A 20,167-nucleotide genomic window follows, 5' to 3' on the forward strand; every position below is an offset into this window, starting at 1 on the left:
GTAAAAAATTCTTGAACTACAATTTATAGTGCCTTTATAATAAAATAAACTTTACCGTAAGGCTAATCGGGCTTAGTTAGCCTAACAAATTAAACCAGCTTTCTCTAATTGTATTACCTCTATTTTTAATTATGAGTTTTGTTGGCATGTACCTCGGGTATGTTTATTTTTTTAATTTTTTGCCTGGTAATACATTTCCATTTTATTAATAACTTATATTTTATTTAGTTATATTGGGTTTTTGCATTAAAAAACTAATGTTATAAGTTAAACGTATTTTACATATTCTTTTTTTCGCACAATGAGTTTTTTTTATATACTATTTTCTTGTATAAATCATTTATTAAGTATATTAAATACGATACATCTTACTTATAGGTACTTGTATTCTATAATAATTTTATAGTTTTAAGTATTAGTATTTTCTGTTTTATTACGTAATCTATAGTTATTAAAATCTTGTGTATTCTATTTTGTAGGTTTATTATGTAATTTATAATTATTGAACACTAATATTTTAAAAATGGTTAGAAATATCATGTATTTAAATATTAATATTTTTATAAAGTTTGAGCCAAATTTAAGTCGGGTTCATACATTATTAATAATAAATTAATAATAGAATTAAAAGAGCTCGAAGAGTATTTTAATATTATATATTTATTTATTTAAATCTATGAATATAAGATGACTATTATGATAATGAAAAATAAAGATAAGTGAGTTTAATATTACATTGTATATTTGAGAAATATTCGTAAAGTATATAAGCATCAAATTTTTCATAGGCTTTAGATATATTTATTTTGTGGGTAAATGACGTCCGGCTTAACTTGTCTCGGTTCAAATATGTAGGATCAAGTTCACATGATAGGTCGGAAGCTAAAACAATTAATGTTAGCCTACTATGAATTTGTGCACTATTTTAGTTCGACATAGCACTCAAATAACATGTTCTTTCATTTGTAAATAGTCTTTGTATCATAAAATATCAATATCCACTACTCTAGAAACAACATGTGGATGATAAATTAGTTTTAAAAAATAGCGTTTAACATTAAACTCAACTATGCAAAATTTTATATTATATAATTTGTTTAATTTATTTATTTACTATATTCATTATTCTTACAATTAGATTGTTAATGCCAACATGAATTTCCTATTTATTTTACTTAGTTTATAGTGTTACTGGTGTAGATTATAGTTAATTTATGGAATTCTTAGTTATTATTTATTACTATTTGTGTCTTTTCGAGAAAAAGTGATTTAATAATATATTTTAAAAAATTAGGGTAATTCGGAGTAATTATTTTTATGTATTATATTAAAATATGTGAGAGAGTTAGTAAATATTTATTATTGTAAACGTCTTCCCAAAGTAAAACTAACAAAATAATAGAAATTTACTTAAAAAAAGTTAGTATTAAATTCATACACTTCTCTCTTTTCAATGAATTGAAAATATAGTTGAGGGAAAAAAAAAAAATATATATATATATATAAAAGAAAAACTTAAAGTGGGCCGACCCACAAAATCTAAAATGTACTTTTATAATGTACTGTTTTGTTGTTGTTGTCCTAATCCTTCTAATTTTTCCTTTATTTGAGTTCTCTTAATTCGGACCAATATCATATAGACCCGGATCCGTTTTCACTTCGCTTGGCCTCTATATAAATATCCAATTACCTCGTTCGAGAGCTCCTCGGTTCTCTGGCCCCTCTCTTTCCTCCGCCTTCATCTTTCGTTGGTTGCTCGACTAGAAGAAGAGGAGATGAGCACGGATCTCGTGCTGAAACCCTCGTGCGAGGGTTGCGGATCGACGTCGGATCTCTACGGGAGCAACTGCAAGCACACAACCCTTTGCCTCTCTTGCGGCAAATCCATGGCTCACAACCGCGCTCGATGCCTTCTCTGCGGCGCTCCCATCACCAATCTCATCAGGGTCAGATCTCTCTCTCTCTCTCACACTCTCTCTCCCCCAATCTCGAATTGTTCTTCTCCAATTCCCAAAGTCCCGACGATTTGTCTCTCACTTAGGCTAGGGTTTCGGGAAGTAAGAGCAGGAGAAATCATCGTTGTCGGATCTCTTATCTCTCTATATCTATCTCTGTCGTCAATGTAGGGTTTTGGAAATCAAATACTGGTGGTCGGGGAAGAAATAAATCAGCGATTATTGGATAAAAAGGAGTTCAGTAGTTCGTACGTAAAGATTGTTATACTTGCTCTGGTCATTAAAACCCTTGCCCAACCCTTATTTTAGTGAGTCTGTCGATTTTAGTCATTTTTAAATAAAACAATTGTTGGCTCTGTATTTGGTTTGTTCCTTTTTTATTATAGTGACATGATACAGGAGGAATTTTCCGGAGAAGGGCTTAACAAAATTCTTACCGTTGCTTTCTTTTGAGAAAGAAGATTTTTTTTTTTAACTTGATAAATGCCCTTTTTAAGGATTGCTGTACTGTTAGTTAGTTCTCTTTGGAGATGGACTTCTTAACCTACGAGGTCTAGCAGTGCTTCTTCTGAAGTTAGGTAAGGGCTTTATGCAAATTTTTATGCAAAGTTCGTTTTATCCATTTGTCTCTGTTTCATCTTATTAGTCCCTATGTTTTTGGTCTAATTCTTTTTTTATTTAATTGAGTTTGGCCAAGGTTTTGGATTTTTGGCCCTTTCGAACTTTTCTTTAGATTAGATTGCTATTTGTCTCACATCATTGCGTTAAAATAAGTTTCTTTCTCAGGAGTATAATGTCCGGGCAAGCACTAGTGCAGACAAGGCCTTCTCTATTGCTAGATTTGTCACTGGCTTGCCACCTTTTTCGAAGAAGAAGAGTGCAGAGAATAAATGGTCTCTTCACAAGGAAGGCCTTCAAGGACGACAAGTCACTGATGCTTTGCGGGTATCTGCCTATTATTACCATCATTATGTAAAACTAAAAATTTGATGAATGTCATAAACTCACATGTGAACTGTTAATAGACAAACGCTAGTGAATACATTCTGGTTAGTTTCATAGCTTGTTATAGCAAATTACTATAACAACCTTATCAAGATGTTCTTTTTAGACAGTTGAGGGAAAAATGACAATTGGGAGTCCCATGTAGTTGGATCTTATTCCTACATGGGACTCATAGCGGCAATAATTTTCTTTATCTACTGTAGATATTCGTGAATTGAATAGTCCCTTAAGTTTCTTCTGGTAGTACGTCTATACTATAGTGTTGATACATTGTATAGGCTTAGACAATTTTTAGAGTATAACACATTTTAGTTAAAAACATTTTAGTTATAGACAGATTATAGAGCATAAGCGAATATAACACATTTTAGTTAAAGACAGATTATGTCAGTTAGTATTTGGATTCCTATAGGTTGGAAAGCTAAAATAAGCTAGTCTTTGGGGTAGGATTAATTTGGAGGCAATTAAATATGAAAACATACCATTTCTGGTGCAAGTATTAGTCTGAAGATCTTCCTATATCTCTTACAAGCTTGTTCACTCTTGGAAGAATTGTTCTTTTTTTTGACCATATGCTATATCTCTCTTTTTTCTGCAATTGTTCTTCTGTTGATTAACTAGTATGTGTTCACCAATGAAATCATACAGGAGAAGTACAAAAATAGGCCATGGATTTTGGAAGACGAGACTGGGCAGCATCAGTTTCAAGGCCAGCTCGAGGGATCACAATCATCAACTGCTACATACTATTTGCTAATGTTGCACGGGAAGGAGTTCATTGCTATTCCTGCTGGTTCCTGGTATGCGTTTGTTCTTTTAGCTTTGGATGATTCATGTTCTTCTTTCAATTATTTTCTCTTCTCATTCCTGACTCTGTCTTGTATCTTTATATTATCTTGTGTTAACATATAATGGGAATTATAGATACTTAATTTGTTATTTTGTTCGCTTGAATGAATTTTTCATGAAAAAGATAGATATAATCTTAAATGAGGCTGTTCCCCACGGTCCAATCGCTAATGCTTCCATTTTCTCATTTATGTATTGAATACTTTGCAAATATTCTTCATCAGGGGAACATTTCAGGTGAATGCAATTTCTTTGCAGGTACAACTTCAGCAAAATTGCGCAGTACAAGCAATTGACCTTAGAAGAAGCTGAGGAGAAAATGAACAAGAGGAAGCATAATGCAACTGGATATGAAAGATGGATGATGAAGGCAGCAACTAATGGAGCTGCTGCTTTTGGTGAAGTAAAGAAGACTGAAGACATCAGTGTTGGTGGGGCAGATGGTAATCGTACTAAAAAAGGAAAAAGCAATGAAGATGGAGATAATTCTGATAAGGGTGAGGAGGATGAGGAGGAAGAGGAAGCAAGGAAAAATAGGCTTGGACTCAATAAAAAGCCAATTGATGATGATGAGGAAGGTGGAAAAGGGGGTGATCTTGATTTGGATGACGATGACATAGAAAAGGGTCAGTTGTTGTTAACAACATAATGGGATACTTTAGCTACTGTATTCCATGCTTTCTTTTAGTGCATTTTGTGCAAACTTATCAGATATCAGTTTAGAATATTTTTTTTGCATGATTTATCCTTGATATACTTTTGCTAAATGGTCTACGAATCTAAATGAGATATACACATTATACTTAGTAGTACATGCAGTAATTATTTCATAAGAAATAAGAAGTGGATACATTTATCTTTGCCTTTTTCAAGTATTGAATGTTGAGATGCAAAATTTAGATAATAGGTGTTCCTGCAATCACTTGTTCTGAGTATCTAAATATGTGATGATCCTGTTTCTTAGTCCTCAACATGTTTCTTGGAATTTTCCCATCAATAGGTGATGACTGGGAGCATGAAGAAATCTTCACTGATGACGATGAAGCTGTGGGCAATGATCCAGAGGAACGGGAAGATTTAGCTCCTGAGATTCCTGCTCCGCCGGAAATTAAGCAGGTATGCATAAACATACCTAGAGTGGAAATATTTTAGGTGTTCAATGTGCTTAACATATCTGATACTGATAATCAGAAGTGGTCCAAATTTCTCACTTCATCTGACTATATATAAGCATATATGCATATAGATATCATAGTGTGCCGAGACTATATATATGTGCATATTTATGCTTATATGTGCTTATTTATAGTTGTTGCAAATTAGTTATGGGGCATCTACCGTGAAATTAGATGATCTAGACCCAATTAAACAAATTAACAACATTTTAATTGTCTTAAGTTTCGAAGTTAGACATCTATATTCTAATGATACGAGGATATGACAAATTTTTAAAAAACAGGATATGATACATCTAGGATGTGACAATTAAAAAATTATATAAAAATATCATATTCTAATGATAGCCTATACATGTGTATGTGCAAAAAGAAATTTATATTCTAATGACAATCTATACATAACATTGCATTCAATATTTCAATATATCTATCTACATAAGCATTTAAGAGCAAAATGAGAGTAATAGAATCAAAGACAATTAGACGAAGAATATATTAACATTTAACAAATAATGCACCAAAATAAGAATAGTAGATATCATTGCATTTAATATGAGCAACCCATAGGCTCATAGGTCATAGCAATAAATCTGGAAATTCAGAATTGTAGTACTTAAGTAACCATATCAGAAATTCAAAATTAAATAACCATACTTAATCATGTAATACTTAAGTGATCATATCAGAATTAATTAAACTATAGATAAGGCAGAGAAGAAAATCTACACAATGAAAAAAAAATTTAGAGAATAATGGAGAAAAAATTGAGAAAAGAAAAAGAAAAAAAAACTGAGGATCGTGACTTAGAACAGAATTTGAAAAGGGAAAAGTGGAAGGAATCAAATGAAGAAAATTCAGAAAAGAAATTGAAGAAAAACTGAGAAGAAATTGAGGAAAAAAGAGCTAATTCGTCGAGAGAAGAAATGAACAGAAAATACCATCGTCGGTTGGTTCGTTGAGAGGGAGGGAGAGAACGGAGAGCGGCAACGTGGTTGAGAGAGAGAGGGAGCAGTGTTGTCGTTGAGAAAGAAAGGGAGTAGCGTCATCGAGATAGAGAGAGGGAGAGCTAGGGCATATAAGATTTTAGAGAGGGGAGAACGAACGGAGAGCGGGTGGGTAAGTTAATAAGCTTAATGTTAAACCCGCTCGATTATCCAAAATATATCCAAAACGTATCCCTAATGTATCCAGCCCTATTCACCTTGTATACAGAAAAATATTAATTTTTTAAATTCAGGATACTTCGAAAACGTATCAGATATGTATCTAAATTCTGCCCGTATCCATATCCTATACGTATCGGATACAGATACTTACCCCATTTTGGGGTATCTGTGCTTCCCAATCAGACATTCTATATGCCCTCCCAATACGTGATGTCTGACATCAACTTGTAATTCTGAAAATGCATGACAGATGATGTCGCTGTCACATTGTGAAAAGTTACATCAGAAGACTTCTACTTCCAGTTAGGCATATCAATTTAATCACATTTTTTCATGCTGGTCTTGCTGTGCCTATTAAACATCAGTGTTGAACTGGACATTGGTGTTGTACATAGATTCAAATATCTGACACGTGGATGGGGATTATTATAAGAAAACCTGGAGTCTTTCTAAAGAGACTTGTCACTTGAAACCTATATCTGTATAGGTCATTAGATAAATTTCAATTGCCAGGTTTTTGGGTGGTTTTATTATGTTTAACAACCGGTATCAGAAAAGAGATAATTACACATCTACAGTTAATTCTATCTGGAATAAGAGCTCTTTGTCCAATTTACATTTCTTCTATTCATTTGATCGCTCTTGTCTATGCATCTCTCTATGATTTTTTGAAGAATCTGCTTATGCAAATTGCTAATATGTAGTTATGTACTTAAGAGCTGCATTTCTCTCAGGATGAAGAGGATGAAGATGAAGAAGAAGAAGGTGGTCTGAGTAAGTCCGGAAAGGAATTGAAAAAGCTGCTTGGACGAGCTGCTGGACTAAATGAATCGGATGCTGAGGATGACGATGATGAAGACGATGTAATTCCAGTTGAACCTTTTTATAACTTTCATATTCACGTAATTTATTGAAAAGTCAGATTCCAAAATTGTTTGTTGTTTTTCTTGCAAGTGATACTGACTGTCCATTTTTGGACCTTTTATGTTTGGGACATTCATTCATAATCACTTCGAACTACCTTCATATGGTTTTCTGGAGCATATATAGATTGTTTTCTGGAAACAATCTATACATGTATAGATTGTCTATGTATTCGAACTACCTTCGTAATCACTAATGTCTGCAAGCATGTATAGAAATGTATGGTTTTCTGGAGCCAATAATTTACCATTATCATGGCAAATTTCAATTCAGTCATAATTTTGTGTTCTTTGCTTGTAGGAAGATGAAGTCGGCACATCTCCTGTGCTTGCCCCAAAACAAAAAGAAACACCCAAAGATGAACCCACAGAGAACAGCCCCTCAAAGCCAGCACCTCCATCTGGATCTGCTCGTAGTACTCCATCTGTATCCAAATCATCAAAGGGAAAGAGGAAACCTGGAAATGATGAGGCGAAACCTACCAATGGTGCACCTTCAAAGAAGGTGAAGATGGATAGCGTAAGCCATCTCTTTTGATATTTCAACTTTGTATTTTTCCTTTACATCAGACTTTCGATTATCTGTGTGGCAAGGCTACCTTTTGAACTACGAAGCTCTTTGTTGGTGTAGGACTCAAGACCATCAGGTGGGAAGGACGAGACTCCTTCCTCCAAATCAACTGTACCCCCAAAAGCATCTGCTTCAACAGCTACTCGAACTGGAACGGCACCTTCTGCAGCTCCTGTTACGGAGGACGAAATCAGGACTGTTCTACTTTCAGTGGCTCCAGTCACAACACAGGACTTAGTTGCCAGATTCAAGGCTAGACTAAAATCCCAGGAGGTAGGCTGCTGCATTTCTTTCTATTATTATAGAAATTCATATGAATTTCTATTTTCTAGACTTGATTTCTGCATACCCTCTGATGACAAAAACACAACCTATAAATATATGAAAGAGCCAAAGATAAGCAGTTGGCCATTCTTCCTCTGGGTCGCATCTCTGCCATTCTGTTTGCTTTTGCAAATTAGCTTGTCACCAGTGTCAATCCAAGTTTCTGAGTCTTTCAAAAGGAGATAGGTTTAATCACTGAGGATCTAATAAGGAGGTTTGAAGTGGCTAAAAATGAGATCAAAAGAACCTGGATACAGCAAATAGTTGGGTATATTTGTAACTGGGATCATGTTACAGAAAACTTCATAAGTAAAATAATAGTTGGCATGGGACATGGGTGCTGTGTATCAAGATGTCAAGGAAATTAATGAGCTGTTTGATATAGATCGACTTAATGGCTTTGGTGTGGACACTACTATTCGTCACGTTTATTTCTGTAGGCACAAGAGGGCTGCACTCATGGCCCTATGATTTAACGAGGGTTTGACTAGACTTATAGGACTATTTTCGTTTTTTCGTTTTTCATTTTGTTTTGACTATATAAAGGCTTGTCATCCTCTTTTATTAGGGAGTGAATATTTTGAGAGTGTTTGTTGGTGGATTCTAACATTGGTGGATTCCGACAACCCGGTTAGTGAATTCTCCGGGATTGGTGACTTTTTGTACTTATTCTTCTTAAATCTGTAATCGAGTAATTATCTTGCGTTAGGTTTATTAAAAGCAATCAGCAGTTTGGCTTACCTCATAAATAAAGACATTACATCAAAATCTACCTAAACCCTTCAAATATCTAACAAAATTTTGGAGGTCATCTTTCGATTGCACCGAGTTTGAATTGCAACCATTAACATGTAGTACCCTGCCAGTGGACTGGTCTTACGCAATTCATAAACCACCTCTCCTTCCAGTTTGGAAGTCGTTTGCAAAACAATGTTACTTCTTAAAGAGTTCTCCTAAGGTAATTATGATTGTGCTCTACCTGATCTAATAGTGTTGGAAAAGGTTTGGATGATAACAACAATGATGCTGATCATTGATTCAGCAAATTTTGGCATATCCTTCTGATTGGTTACTATTTAATTCCATGCTATACTATCTTAGTAGATCATGGGTTCTTTAAAGATGCTATGCACACAATAGCATAGTCTCTTGCCTTCTACTTAAGTTTGCAATTGAGTATGATAATTCTGAGCCTAATATATATGCACATATGTTCTTGCAGGATAAGTCTGCTTTTGCAGATATTCTGAGGAGGATATCTAAAATCCAGAAGACGAATGGTCATAACTATGTCGTGTTGAGAGAAAAATAAACCGAATGTACTTAATGCTAAATTCTGAGCCCTAATAACAAATAGATGAGGGTTAAGTGTTGTGAGTGTTTTTTTGTTGTTGTTGTTCATTACCTCAGGAACTATTAATTAGCTTTCTTTTCCATATATATCTTCTGTAACTTATTGGAATTTTGAAAGATAATGTAAGCTCGTTCAATGTCTTATAATATCAGTTCTATTTAATGTGGAATACTTTACATGAACTGTAATTTTATCCCCCAGGTTGCACCACCTGAAGCAGCTGCCCTTTTAAGGGGTTTCAGTATTCAGCGATGGTTCTCGTAATCATCATGATTTCAATTCCTTAATGATAACTGCGTTGCTATGTTAGAAGCCCAATATGCTTCTAAACTCTAAGCCTGTTTATTTCACTAATATGGTCAATTTTAGAATAGATATTTTTTATTATTTTTAAAATAAAATTTTTATTTCAAATAATAATTATTTTTATATTTACTTGTATTTTAGAATAAGGATGCAATAATTATTTTTAATGTGATATAAAGTGAAAAAAAGATAGAATTTTTTATATAAAATTACTATAAATATTTTTTTAATTTAATGAAAGGTAGGTTAAAATATTAAAAGTAAATTAGTAATTAGATTAGTGAGTGGTAGAAGATAGATATAATTTTAATAAATAATATTTATATTCTAGAACAAGGTTATTATGATATTTAGGTGTTATTCTAGAATAAATAGTTATAGTTCAGAATACGAAAACAAATATTTCAGAAGTGAACTGTAGCTAAAAATAATATAGAGCATTAAATATTTTTATTTTAGGGAGCAGTGGCTAGAAGAAAGGTGAAAACATATCTCCTCTTTCTCAAGCACTCAATGTCAGATTGTTGCTCATCCAAACAATTTAAGGATTTCTCGACTTAACGTGAACTATTCCCCTGAATCTTTTTTGTTCCCTTTTTCTCGTTCCTTCTAAAGAAATGATGGGTGATACACCATGCATTTCAAATAAACAGAATCGAATTTTAAAGAGACTACAAATTTTCGGGGCAAGTTTCAAAGAAAACTTCCACACCTTCGAAACTTCACATGTTACAAAAATTTAAGTGTCACGGCTCTATACACACAACCATCCCTTATTAAATCAATCATATAACAGTATGTACAACTATGTAATCAATAAAAACATCAAGGCCACTTTTTCTCACGAAAAGAGAAAAGGAGAAAACTTAAAGAACACCTTAAGATTCAAGCTATACAGAGTTCGAGGGAAGACTTTGCAAGCCAAAGCAAGGCTGGATCATTCCTCTTCAATAACATGTATGTTTCTGCTCGCCCAATTTCATCTGATATAACATATTCGCAGAAGCCGACCATTTTGAGAATCTCCATAGCAGCTGGTGTCAAGCAAACAGGTCAGTTTATACACCTCACCAGAAGAAAGTGGTGCACTTCATAGTCTAAATCATAGGAAAGGAGATGAGAGAAAATAATTAGAAGATAAATTCGTACCTTCATGATTTGCCACATTCCTTTGGAACTGAGGGTTGGCCTGAAAAGTATTAAGAAATCAAGTAGAATGTTAGAACCTATAGTACATGATTTATACCAAACAACAACATCAAAGGATAGAGAGAGCTAGAGTAATGGAATACACCTTCCGCAATCTCCTGAATTTTTCCTCATTTGGATGTTCAATCACATTCCTACAGAAAAAAGAAAACATGACAGTCAGAACTTTAGGGTTGGATTGCAATTGTAAATGCAACACGTAACAGATGTCATACCTAATGATCTTAAAAATTGTTTGAAACACTGCTGTTGCCTCTCCAGGTGTTAACTCAGATCGTAGCATCTGAATGGCCTTCTGGAGACGTGTACATATGGCAACAACCGGCTCCTCAATTCTTTGTAGCTCTTGATTATCCAAACCATCCAACCGGTCATCAGGATCAGGCTCAGCCTTCATAACTTTACCCTCCTCTGAAAGGTACTGTCCTTCCACCACATTCCCAGATTCCTGAACAGCTGGGATACATTCATCAAGATCGGGCACACTGCACTTTCTATCATGCATGCCAGGTACTTCCTTTATCACCGCCATAGTCATGGAATCATCAGGATCAGGTTTCAATACATTTCGACTGTTCGCTTCTACCTTAATTTCATTAGACTTGCCAACTAGGGAGTCATCAGGATCAGGTTCATCACTGGCAGCCAACATAGCATCAATGGCCCCAGAATCATCAGGGTCAGGTTCATCACTAGCCAACATAGCATCACTGGCCCCAGAATTATCAGGGTCACGTTCTAGAAAATCATCAGGGTTAGGTTCTAAAAAATCATCAGGATCAGGTTCTAGAAAATCATCAGGATCAGATTCATCATGCTCTTCAGGTATAGCAGATTTATAGGAAGGCTTCCTATTTACGGCCGCTACATCCAGATTCATGGCATCATTCTCCCTAATCCCTGTATCAGGGTCTGGCGTAGCGTATTCTTTTCCATGAAAAAGGTTTAGGTCAATTCCATCAGGTTCAACTACTGCATGCATATGGGCTTCATCGACATCAGAATAAGCTTTACCCTGTGATCCTTCCAAACTAGTAGATGCGTCTAATGAACGTTGGTAGGCAGCTGCCACTGATGATGCACGGGCACTTGCCAATGGCTCTGATACTCCTCCAAGCTTTTGACCACTAGTGTCACCGCTCTCTTCAAGAAAGAGTTCTTCGTATGTATCAAAGTTCTTCCGACCATTTAGGGTGTGGCTTCTTGATTTTGTCCAGTCTAGAGTAAAAGCTTCTTCATTTAACTGTATTCAACAAAATATGACACCAATAAAAGAAAACTTAAAGTAGAATAAAAGGTTTATAGATAAAAAAAAACCTGATTATTTAAAGCAAAAAAGTTCGCATCATGTTCAGAGTACACCATATGTGCCTGAACAGAACAAACATAAGCATAATTAGTTTTAGTCATGAAAATATTATTCTAGACAAATGAAATAAAAAGTAGAATTTCCCAAAATATATACAAGTTCATGTATCAGGGTTTTCTTGATGCTTTCATATTTCCTAAAGCCTTTAAGATCATCAGTGCGAAGACGGAGTGATATCTCCTCCCCTTGGTTCTGCATCAAACCGAGGTAACAAAACATACCAATTTAATCAAAAGGACGATGCATCAGGAGTTTCTAATCTATTTACTTTAATTGATCTCTTATTTTTTGACTTTTTTTTCACCTTGTTGAAACCTAAAACACACTTAGGACTGATGCCCACATATCCAACAGGTGCCATTTCTGTCATGATACCCACCCGCCACCGGTGCTGAAAGGATGGCCAAAAGCATTAAATGTGAGAAATTTATTGGTACAGGCATATGAGAATAGTTTAGAGGAAAGCAGATACCTTGTTCATGATTGCAATAATTCCAGGATCACATGCAAGCATATGCATTCTCTTTAGTGCCTCAGAAGATGGGGGATTCAACTGTCATAAAAAAAAGGAAAAAGCTAAGTACAGATTTCTTTTCACAGGAAATTCCATAAAGATAGTGAAATATATATTTAATTTGCAACATCACAGGTTGCTGAAATATTGGCAACAAGTTACTGGCTAAAACAGAAGAGAAAATCCTTTCTGACAAAGTTAACAGCATGAAAGTGATGCTAGCATGTTACCACCAACAGCTACAAAATTTCAACAAATTCAAAATCTCAAAATCTAACCTCAATTCCAGGAATATGAAGTGTGCGGAAATCACAAAATATATAGGTTCCATGTGGAAGTCTCAAAGAGGACTGAGGCCTGCTCAACATCCGTTGCTTCAGACGCTTTTCTTCCTCATTAAACCCAGGAATCCTTAGATCTGATTTACTACTGGTCTGTGAAACCTCTTCAATTTCATCAACAAAGACCCCCATCATCCTAATCAGCTTTCCCTGCAACAGCATGACAGCTAGAATTTTGATACCTTGCAATGAGAAACACGTGAGCATATTGTAAAGTATAATGCAAATTTTACCTCCAGAATACCAGCTTCTTGCAAGCTTAAGTTTGAGTGAACATCAGAGAATGGAGTGATCATCTTTGAACTTTTGTTTGTAGATTGTGGAACAAGAAGCCTCATTGTCTCGGGTTTGACATTAGTCATTTCTTGCAGCTTTTGCCCCAACTCTTTGACATTACAACTATTATTGATCTCCACATTCAGTTGTTTGCCCCTCCAAATGGCTAGAACATTGAATATCATTTCTTTGCCCATTTAATAAAATAAATAACTACTGGCAGATGTCCTATATCCTGTAAATCTGATTTAACTCTTTTACCTGCAAGAATCATAGAAGAGAACTAGCCAATTATTCATCTATCATACCAAAAAAATTGCTATATGATATGACCATATGCTTTCAATGTTTAATGTATTATGATACCAGAATATAATGTTGCAACCTCTATCAAATTAAAAATAAGTTCAAAGTTAATAATTCCTAAAATATACTCAACCCAATGAATTAACTGAACAATTAAAAATATTAAAGCAAATAAGTAGTGGACTAATCTATTAGAGAATCAAATGAACTCAGTATGGTTAAAGCAGATAATTGATCTCCAAGTAAAGAAACATGAAGAAAAGCAACACAATGTTGCAGCTAATAGACAAGAATCAAAGGAAGCGAATCAGAGATTGTATCTTGAGCAATATCATCTCAAGAGGGTTCCTTATCAAGGTACAGGTGATTTGCCAAATGCTCATCATTGGCACGTAGCACTGATGCTGGGTTGTAGTAGAAACATTTATGGTAGCTGGATTGCTTAGATAGATCAAAGGATTGGTTAATCCAGACATACTCGCGGATTCTACTATGAACATGATGAAACCAGCAAAAGCAAGTAAACCTATTTCCTACAAATTTGGTACATATTTCATATGGACTGCTTACTACATATATAACACTGATCCAGCATTCCTAATTTATCAAAACTCATCCCAGTGCCCAATTTCCTACATAACACCCTGCCTGCCTAAAAGCTCTTGATGATTAGGATAGTAACATTAAGGACTTGCAAAGTAGGCCTTTTCTTTTGTTCTTGAAAGGGTATATCATCTACCAAAAAATGTTTCAAATGAGTCCCTCCAACGCGTCAATTCAGAGAATCTGATACACGGGATCGTTTGCAACTCTTTTTTTGAATGACAAGTTAATAAGGCTATAAGAAAGATGGACAAATATCTATAAATCTACTAAAATGTGTCAAAAAAAATCATTACTACAATATTTTACAGGAAAAAGCAAGCAATAGAAGGGCTTGCTTGCCATCGCTCAACATGTGGCGAGCCAATGATAAGGAAATCCTTTATTTTGAATATCTTTTTCTTCCCTTCAGGTAGTTTCTCGTAAGGTATATCACAGACATTTAGAATCATGAGCAGAGTCTTTCTTAATCTAGAGATTCTCAAATGTAAGAGTAAGAAGATAGTGCCTATTGCTGACCTCGTTAGTGTAAATCCAAATCGGTACTAAAATTCATTGTAATTATGTTCGCCCAATTAGCCACGCCCATGGTATCAACAACCTGCTGAATCAATTCCAGCGCTTCTACTGCCAAAATTTCCAAGATAGCAGCATAATTTCCGAGCGAACAGTAATCCTACTATGACCTCATAGCAGCCTATTTCGAACAGCTCAAAGACTCAAACAATACAAAGATCAAATTCTAAAGTCACACGACCGATCCGCAGCGAACTCAGATCAACAAAGTTGAGGCGGAAGAGAGGAAATAGTTATTTGGCCACATAAAATTGTATAGATTTCGAACAAATCGCAGAGCAATCACTAGAAATTTGGATCAATCTGATATGTGTGACCCGTAATTACTCAAAGAAATTGGAAGCTTGGGATAAAAGAAAAGGGTTTTGAATGGAAAGAGAGGGGAGTGGTAATCTTACCTCCACGCCAAGTTCTGCTTTGACGGGGAGAACGAAGAGCCAAACGAAGCCCGAATTTATATGGGGCTCGTGAGGTGTGACCACCGCCTCGTGAGAACAAGAGACCCCAAACCTCGATTTTATTAATATTACATCACAACGGGATAAAGAAAAAAAGGTCGATGATGTCGATGACGGCGTGGCGGTAACTTACTCCAAGCGTGTCTTTGACGTTAAATGATCGGGGATACGAGACGATGAGGTGAAGAAAATTCGAGAAGTAGCTGGAATTGAGAAAATAAAATTTGAGCAGAATCCAGTTTGAAATAAAATAATTTTATTTTGAGCTCGAGCATAAGCGAGTTAATTAATAAATAATTTTAAGTTGAATTTATTTGAGTATAAATCGGACCTAATCATAATTTAAAATAAAATCTAAATTAATAATATTGTAAGACTTTAGATCTTAATCAAAAAATGTATATAGAAATATATAGTATATTATTATTTTTAAGTTTTATCGATGCTAGCTTGATTGAGGTGGCTCGTGATTAAATTCGACTTCGAAATTAATCTTGAGCTTATTCTACGTATCAGACTTGAATCAACTTATTTTTGAGCTATTTTAACAGGCCTAAATCGCCAGTGATATTAAACCGGCTGACGTGGATCGTAGTGGGCGAGATCACTTTAGTTGGTACCTGGCTGGAAAGAAGTAGGTTAAATAACATTTTAAAAAATAAATAAAGTAGAATATATAAAGATAAAAGATAGACCGAAAAGATGGTCTCAAAATATAGGACAATAATACTGGAAGAAAACCAGGGTTGCAGAAAGAGAAGGAAGTTCCCATGTACATCAAAATAACAACAAACAAAGATTTCGGGAAGTTCCCATGTACATCTTTGAAGATTTCATTCAAAAAGCCTATGCTACTCGGCAGGAACTTCCCCATGTAGAACTCGAGATAACAGTGCAGAAAAGAAATCAACACTCAGCAAACAAGGTCACCGACTAGGCTATGCAGCAACAAACCAAATAATATATCAAGCAACAATAACATTAGAAAGCAAATGTCATATACCATTTAGCAAAGCACTCTGTGTGCAAAAGGAACAGATATCTAGAACCATAATTAAAGCTACCTAAGACAACATAAACATTAAAACGATAACAATAAAAAGTACCCCGACAAATTTAAACCTTCCTAGAAAATAGCAAGTTTCAAAATTGTTCAAAATATGTGAACAATATCTCTAGTCCACTTCTTCCATCTTGCTCTCTCCTGCATCAGCATCCTCGAGCGGAGGCATCTCAGTGTCTGCATCAGGCGTCTCATCATCATCAATGCTGAGACCCAGTTTAAGCATGCGGTGGATCCTGTTGCCAAAGGTGTTGGGTTCCTCAAGGCTGAAGCCAGAGGTGAGGAGGGCGGTTTCAAATAGCAGCATCACAAGGTCCTTCACTGACTTGTCGTTCTTATCCGCATCTGCCCGTTTCCGCAGTTCGTCCATGATTGGGTTCTCAGGGTTGATCTCCATCGTCTTCTTGCTTGACATATAACCAGCCATGCTTGAGTCCCTCAATGCTTGCGCTTTCATGATTCTCTCCATGTTGGCTGTCCATCCATACTCCCCAGTGACCAAACAGCAAGGTGAGTCGACCACACGGTCAGACACCACAACCTTCTCCACCTTGTCTCCCAACACTTCCTTGATGACCTTGCACAGCCCTTCAAACTTCTCTTTAAGGGCCTCCTGTTTCTTCTTCTCATCTTCACTCTCGTCAAGCTTCAATCCCTCCTTAGTAGCAGACACCAACTTCTTCCCCTCAAACTCCTTCAGCTGACCCACAGAGTACTCATCAATTGCATCTACCATGTAAAGGACCTCATAGCCCTTCTTCTTCAGCTTCTCAAGGAAGGGAGAGTTCTCCACGGCCTTCTTGCTCTCACCAGTGATGTAGTAAATCTCATTCTGGCCCTCCTTCATCCTTGTCACATAGTCCTTGAGGCTGGTCAACTCATCACCACTCTTTGTAGAGTGATATCTCAGCAGCTCTGCCAGCTTAGTCCTGTTCTGAGAATCCTCGTGAATACCAAGCTTGAGGTTCTTTGAGAATGCCTCATAAAACTTGTCGTAATCCTCCTTGTTCTCAGCAATTTCAAAGAATAGCTCAATGCACTTCTTGACAAGGTTCTTGCGGATGACCTTAAGGATCTTGTTCTGCTGGAGCGTCTCTCTGGAGATGTTGAGAGGAAGGTCCTCAGAGTCAACGATCCCCTTTATAAAGCTCAAGTATTCTGGAATAAGCTCTTCACAGTTATCCATGATGAAGACTCGGCGAACATAAAGCTTGATGTTGTTGAGCTTCTTCTTTGTATCAAAGAGGTCAAAGGGAGCCCTCTTAGGAACAAAGAGGACTGCCTTGAACTCAAGCTGTCCCTCTACTGAAAAGTGCTTGACAGCTAGGTGTTCCTCCCAATCATTTGTGAGGCTCTTGTAGAAAGCAGCATATTCTTCCTTAGTGATTTCCTCAGGCTTTCTCATCCAGATTGGCTTCTGCTTGTTCATCACAGACCATTCATGTGAGACTTCCTTAATCTTTTTCTTTTTCTTCTCTTTCTCTTCCTTTTCTTCATCAATATCTTCAACCTTCCCTTCCTCAGCTTCTTTCTTGTCCTCCTCATCCTCATCATCAGAGATCTCCTTCTCAGTGGTCTTCTCAGTCCACAATGAGATGGGGTAGCTGATAAACTCAGAGTGCTTCTTGACCAACTCCTTCAGACGGCGCTCCTCAAGGTATTCCAGCTGCATCAAAACCACCGCAACAAATTTTTAAGAGCAACTTCAGCAGGAGAATAGCAAGTACTAAATGCATCAGACAGATAGCAAGCATAATTAAAATTGTACTTTCTTTCCTTTCTTAAGGAGCATATTATTTACAGTGGATCAACGAAGTATAAGTTGAAATGCCAAAGATTGTTCAGGAGTCAACTAAATAATCAAGATTCAAAAGAAGCTGTGCAAACGCTAAAAGCTCTTAATTTGGGTGGAAAGAAGGTGAATGCACCACCAAATACACACCCTTATGGAAACATCTCAAATACAACTATATGGGTACACTGCATGATTCACCCTTAAGGTCACTGATTTATCATTAAGCATGCATCATATAGTTCCAGGATAGACACAGCTTTATTAAACTCCAACATTGAGTATAAAGGTGCCATGTTAATCCTCAGTAACTAAAAATTAACCATTAAAATGTTTCATTAAATCAGCTAGATAAACAAGAGAAGATAAATCATTCCAATTGTAATCAGAAATTGCTTCTATTAATAAAAGAAAAAAAACTGGTTAAAGTGCTTTGCAATAATTAGGAACAAAACCACAGAAGAAAGCCATCAGAAGCACAATAACAAACCTATCCATAATATGCAACGTACCAAGTCCACGCGAAGTTTCAAGTTAAGACTATCATAAGAAGTTTCAAGTTTCGAGTCAAGACTACTACGGAAAGTTTCATGTTAAGGCATCACTATGAACATGCACTTTGCATTTACTATCTCCATAAGGATACAATATAGGTGCCCTACCATCTTCTACAGAAAAGAGGATCAACATTGGAATTACAGAGAATGTCTAAGTTCATATGCAAAATATACAGAGCGGTGAAATATGATAAAAGTTAAAACTTCAAAATAACTTAAAATGAAATTTCCTGGCCTAGCAACGAAACTCCGAGTTATGTAATCGCTTTACATAGAAAAGGGCAATGATGGAAACCTAAAGCTACATCATATGACATGAATCCTAAAACCAGTATGGTAACTATTGACAATATAACCTACAGCATTGTATTCCAAGTAACATTCATTAATAATCTCCAGGAGATTATAATCTGCCCATCACAATCCACTAAACAGGACGATGTGAACAAGCATTCAAAAAATCAAACTACCAAAAGATGCTTTGGGTCATTCACGGAATAACTAATGATTAAAGATGAGCACAAAAGGAAGCAATCAAAGATCAATAGACAAGCTACTAAATGAATCTTCCTCAATTATATTATTCTAATATGAGTGAGCATCAGGACACTTTTCCTATTTTGATACCTGATCCTCCTTGAGGAAAAGCGTCATCTTGGTCCCCCTGCCAAGGTTTTCCCCTGAGGTGTCCCTGGTCACAGTGAAAGACCCTCCGGCCTGCGACTCCCACACGTACTGCTCATCATCGTTGTGCTTGGTAGTTACCACGACCCTCTCGGCCACAAGGTAGGCAGAGTAAAATCCAACACCAAACTGACCAATCATACTAACATCAGCCCCAGCAGCAAGCGCCTCCATGAACTCCTTAGTCCCAGATCGAGCAATAGTCCCGAGATTGTTTACGAGATCCGATTTGGTCATACCGATACCACTGTCGATAATGGATATGGTGTTCGACGCCTTGTCGGGGACGATGTGGATGAAGAGCTCGGGCTGGGCTTCGAGCTTGCTCTTGTCCGTGAGACCCTCGAAGCGGATCTTGTCCAATGCCTGTTAGAGTTTCGCAGATCAGAGAAAGGAAAGAAGAGGAGATGAAAAGCCTAACGGAGAAGATATCGAAGGAGAGTTACTTACATCCGAGGAGTTGCTGATAAGCTCGCGGAGAAAGATCTCCTTGTTGGAGTAGAAGGTGTTGATGATGAGGCTGAGAAGTTGGTTGATCTCAGCTTGGAACGCGAAGGTCTCCGTCTCGGCCGCCATGGTTGAGATCTCGTGCTCTAGGATAAGAGGAGAGAGAAAGAGAGAGAGCAGACGAAAATGGCTAGGGTTACAATGGAATGAGTAAAGAGGCGGAAGCAGGAGTATATATAGCGGAAAGAAGAGCTTCTAGATGCTTCTTCGGGGCAAGAGAATTATCGGGTCGGGTCAGGGCATTGTAAGCGGACACGGGCGAAAGCCCTGCCCGATCGAAA

General features: G+C 36.4%; 3 protein-coding genes across 5 annotated transcripts; 1 reads left to right on the top strand and 2 right to left on the bottom strand.

Moving 5' to 3' along the window:
• The first annotated feature begins 1,667 nt into the window (after positions 1–1,667).
• On the top strand, positions 1,668–9,494 carry LOC140785927 (transcription initiation factor IIF subunit alpha). 2 transcript variants are annotated; one of them, XM_073134034.1, is made up of 9 exons: positions 1,668–1,946; positions 2,742–2,900; positions 3,609–3,760; positions 4,068–4,435; positions 4,810–4,925; positions 6,888–7,016; positions 7,378–7,596; positions 7,708–7,920; positions 9,194–9,494. In XM_073134034.1, the coding sequence occupies exons 1-9, from the start codon at positions 1,776–1,778 to the stop codon at positions 9,281–9,283; spliced, it is 1,617 nt and encodes a 538-aa protein (XP_072990135.1). In that variant the 5' UTR covers positions 1,668–1,775; the 3' UTR covers positions 9,284–9,494. The 2 variants fall into 2 exon arrangements, with proteins under 2 accessions (XP_072990135.1, XP_072990136.1); XM_073134035.1 differs by having other exon boundaries at positions 7,378–7,581.
• Positions 9,495–10,322: 828 nt separating this feature from the next.
• LOC140787344 (uncharacterized) lies at positions 10,323–15,353 on the bottom strand. Of its 2 annotated transcripts, none has more exons than XM_073136216.1 (11): positions 15,224–15,353; positions 13,298–13,601; positions 13,002–13,214; positions 12,682–12,762; positions 12,514–12,600; positions 12,306–12,401; positions 12,158–12,211; positions 11,056–12,083; positions 10,926–10,974; positions 10,781–10,820; positions 10,323–10,665 (listed from the first exon to the last, which is right to left on the bottom strand). In XM_073136216.1, exons 2-11 carry the CDS (start codon positions 13,535–13,537, stop codon positions 10,517–10,519), a joined length of 2,037 nt encoding a protein of 678 aa, XP_072992317.1. In that variant the 5' UTR covers positions 13,538–13,601; positions 15,224–15,353; the 3' UTR covers positions 10,323–10,516. The 2 variants fall into 2 exon arrangements, with proteins under 2 accessions (XP_072992317.1, XP_072992318.1); XM_073136217.1 differs by having other exon boundaries at positions 14,769–15,251.
• A 911-nt stretch (positions 15,354–16,264) lies between these two features.
• LOC140785677 (heat shock protein 81-3-like) lies at positions 16,265–20,046 on the bottom strand. Its single transcript, XM_073133637.1, has 3 exons — positions 19,830–20,046; positions 19,323–19,745; positions 16,265–18,012 (listed from the first exon to the last, which is right to left on the bottom strand). Exons 1-3 carry the CDS (start codon positions 19,953–19,955, stop codon positions 16,459–16,461), a joined length of 2,103 nt encoding a protein of 700 aa, XP_072989738.1. The 5' UTR covers positions 19,956–20,046; the 3' UTR covers positions 16,265–16,458.
• Between the last annotated feature and the right edge of the window lie 121 nt (positions 20,047–20,167).

The sequence above is a fragment of the Typha latifolia genome, chromosome 4, assembly GCF_019914945.1.
Source record: "Typha latifolia isolate L0001 chromosome 4, TyphaL0001v2, whole genome shotgun sequence".
Classification (NCBI taxonomy): Eukaryota; Viridiplantae; Streptophyta; class Magnoliopsida; order Poales; family Typhaceae; genus Typha; species Typha latifolia.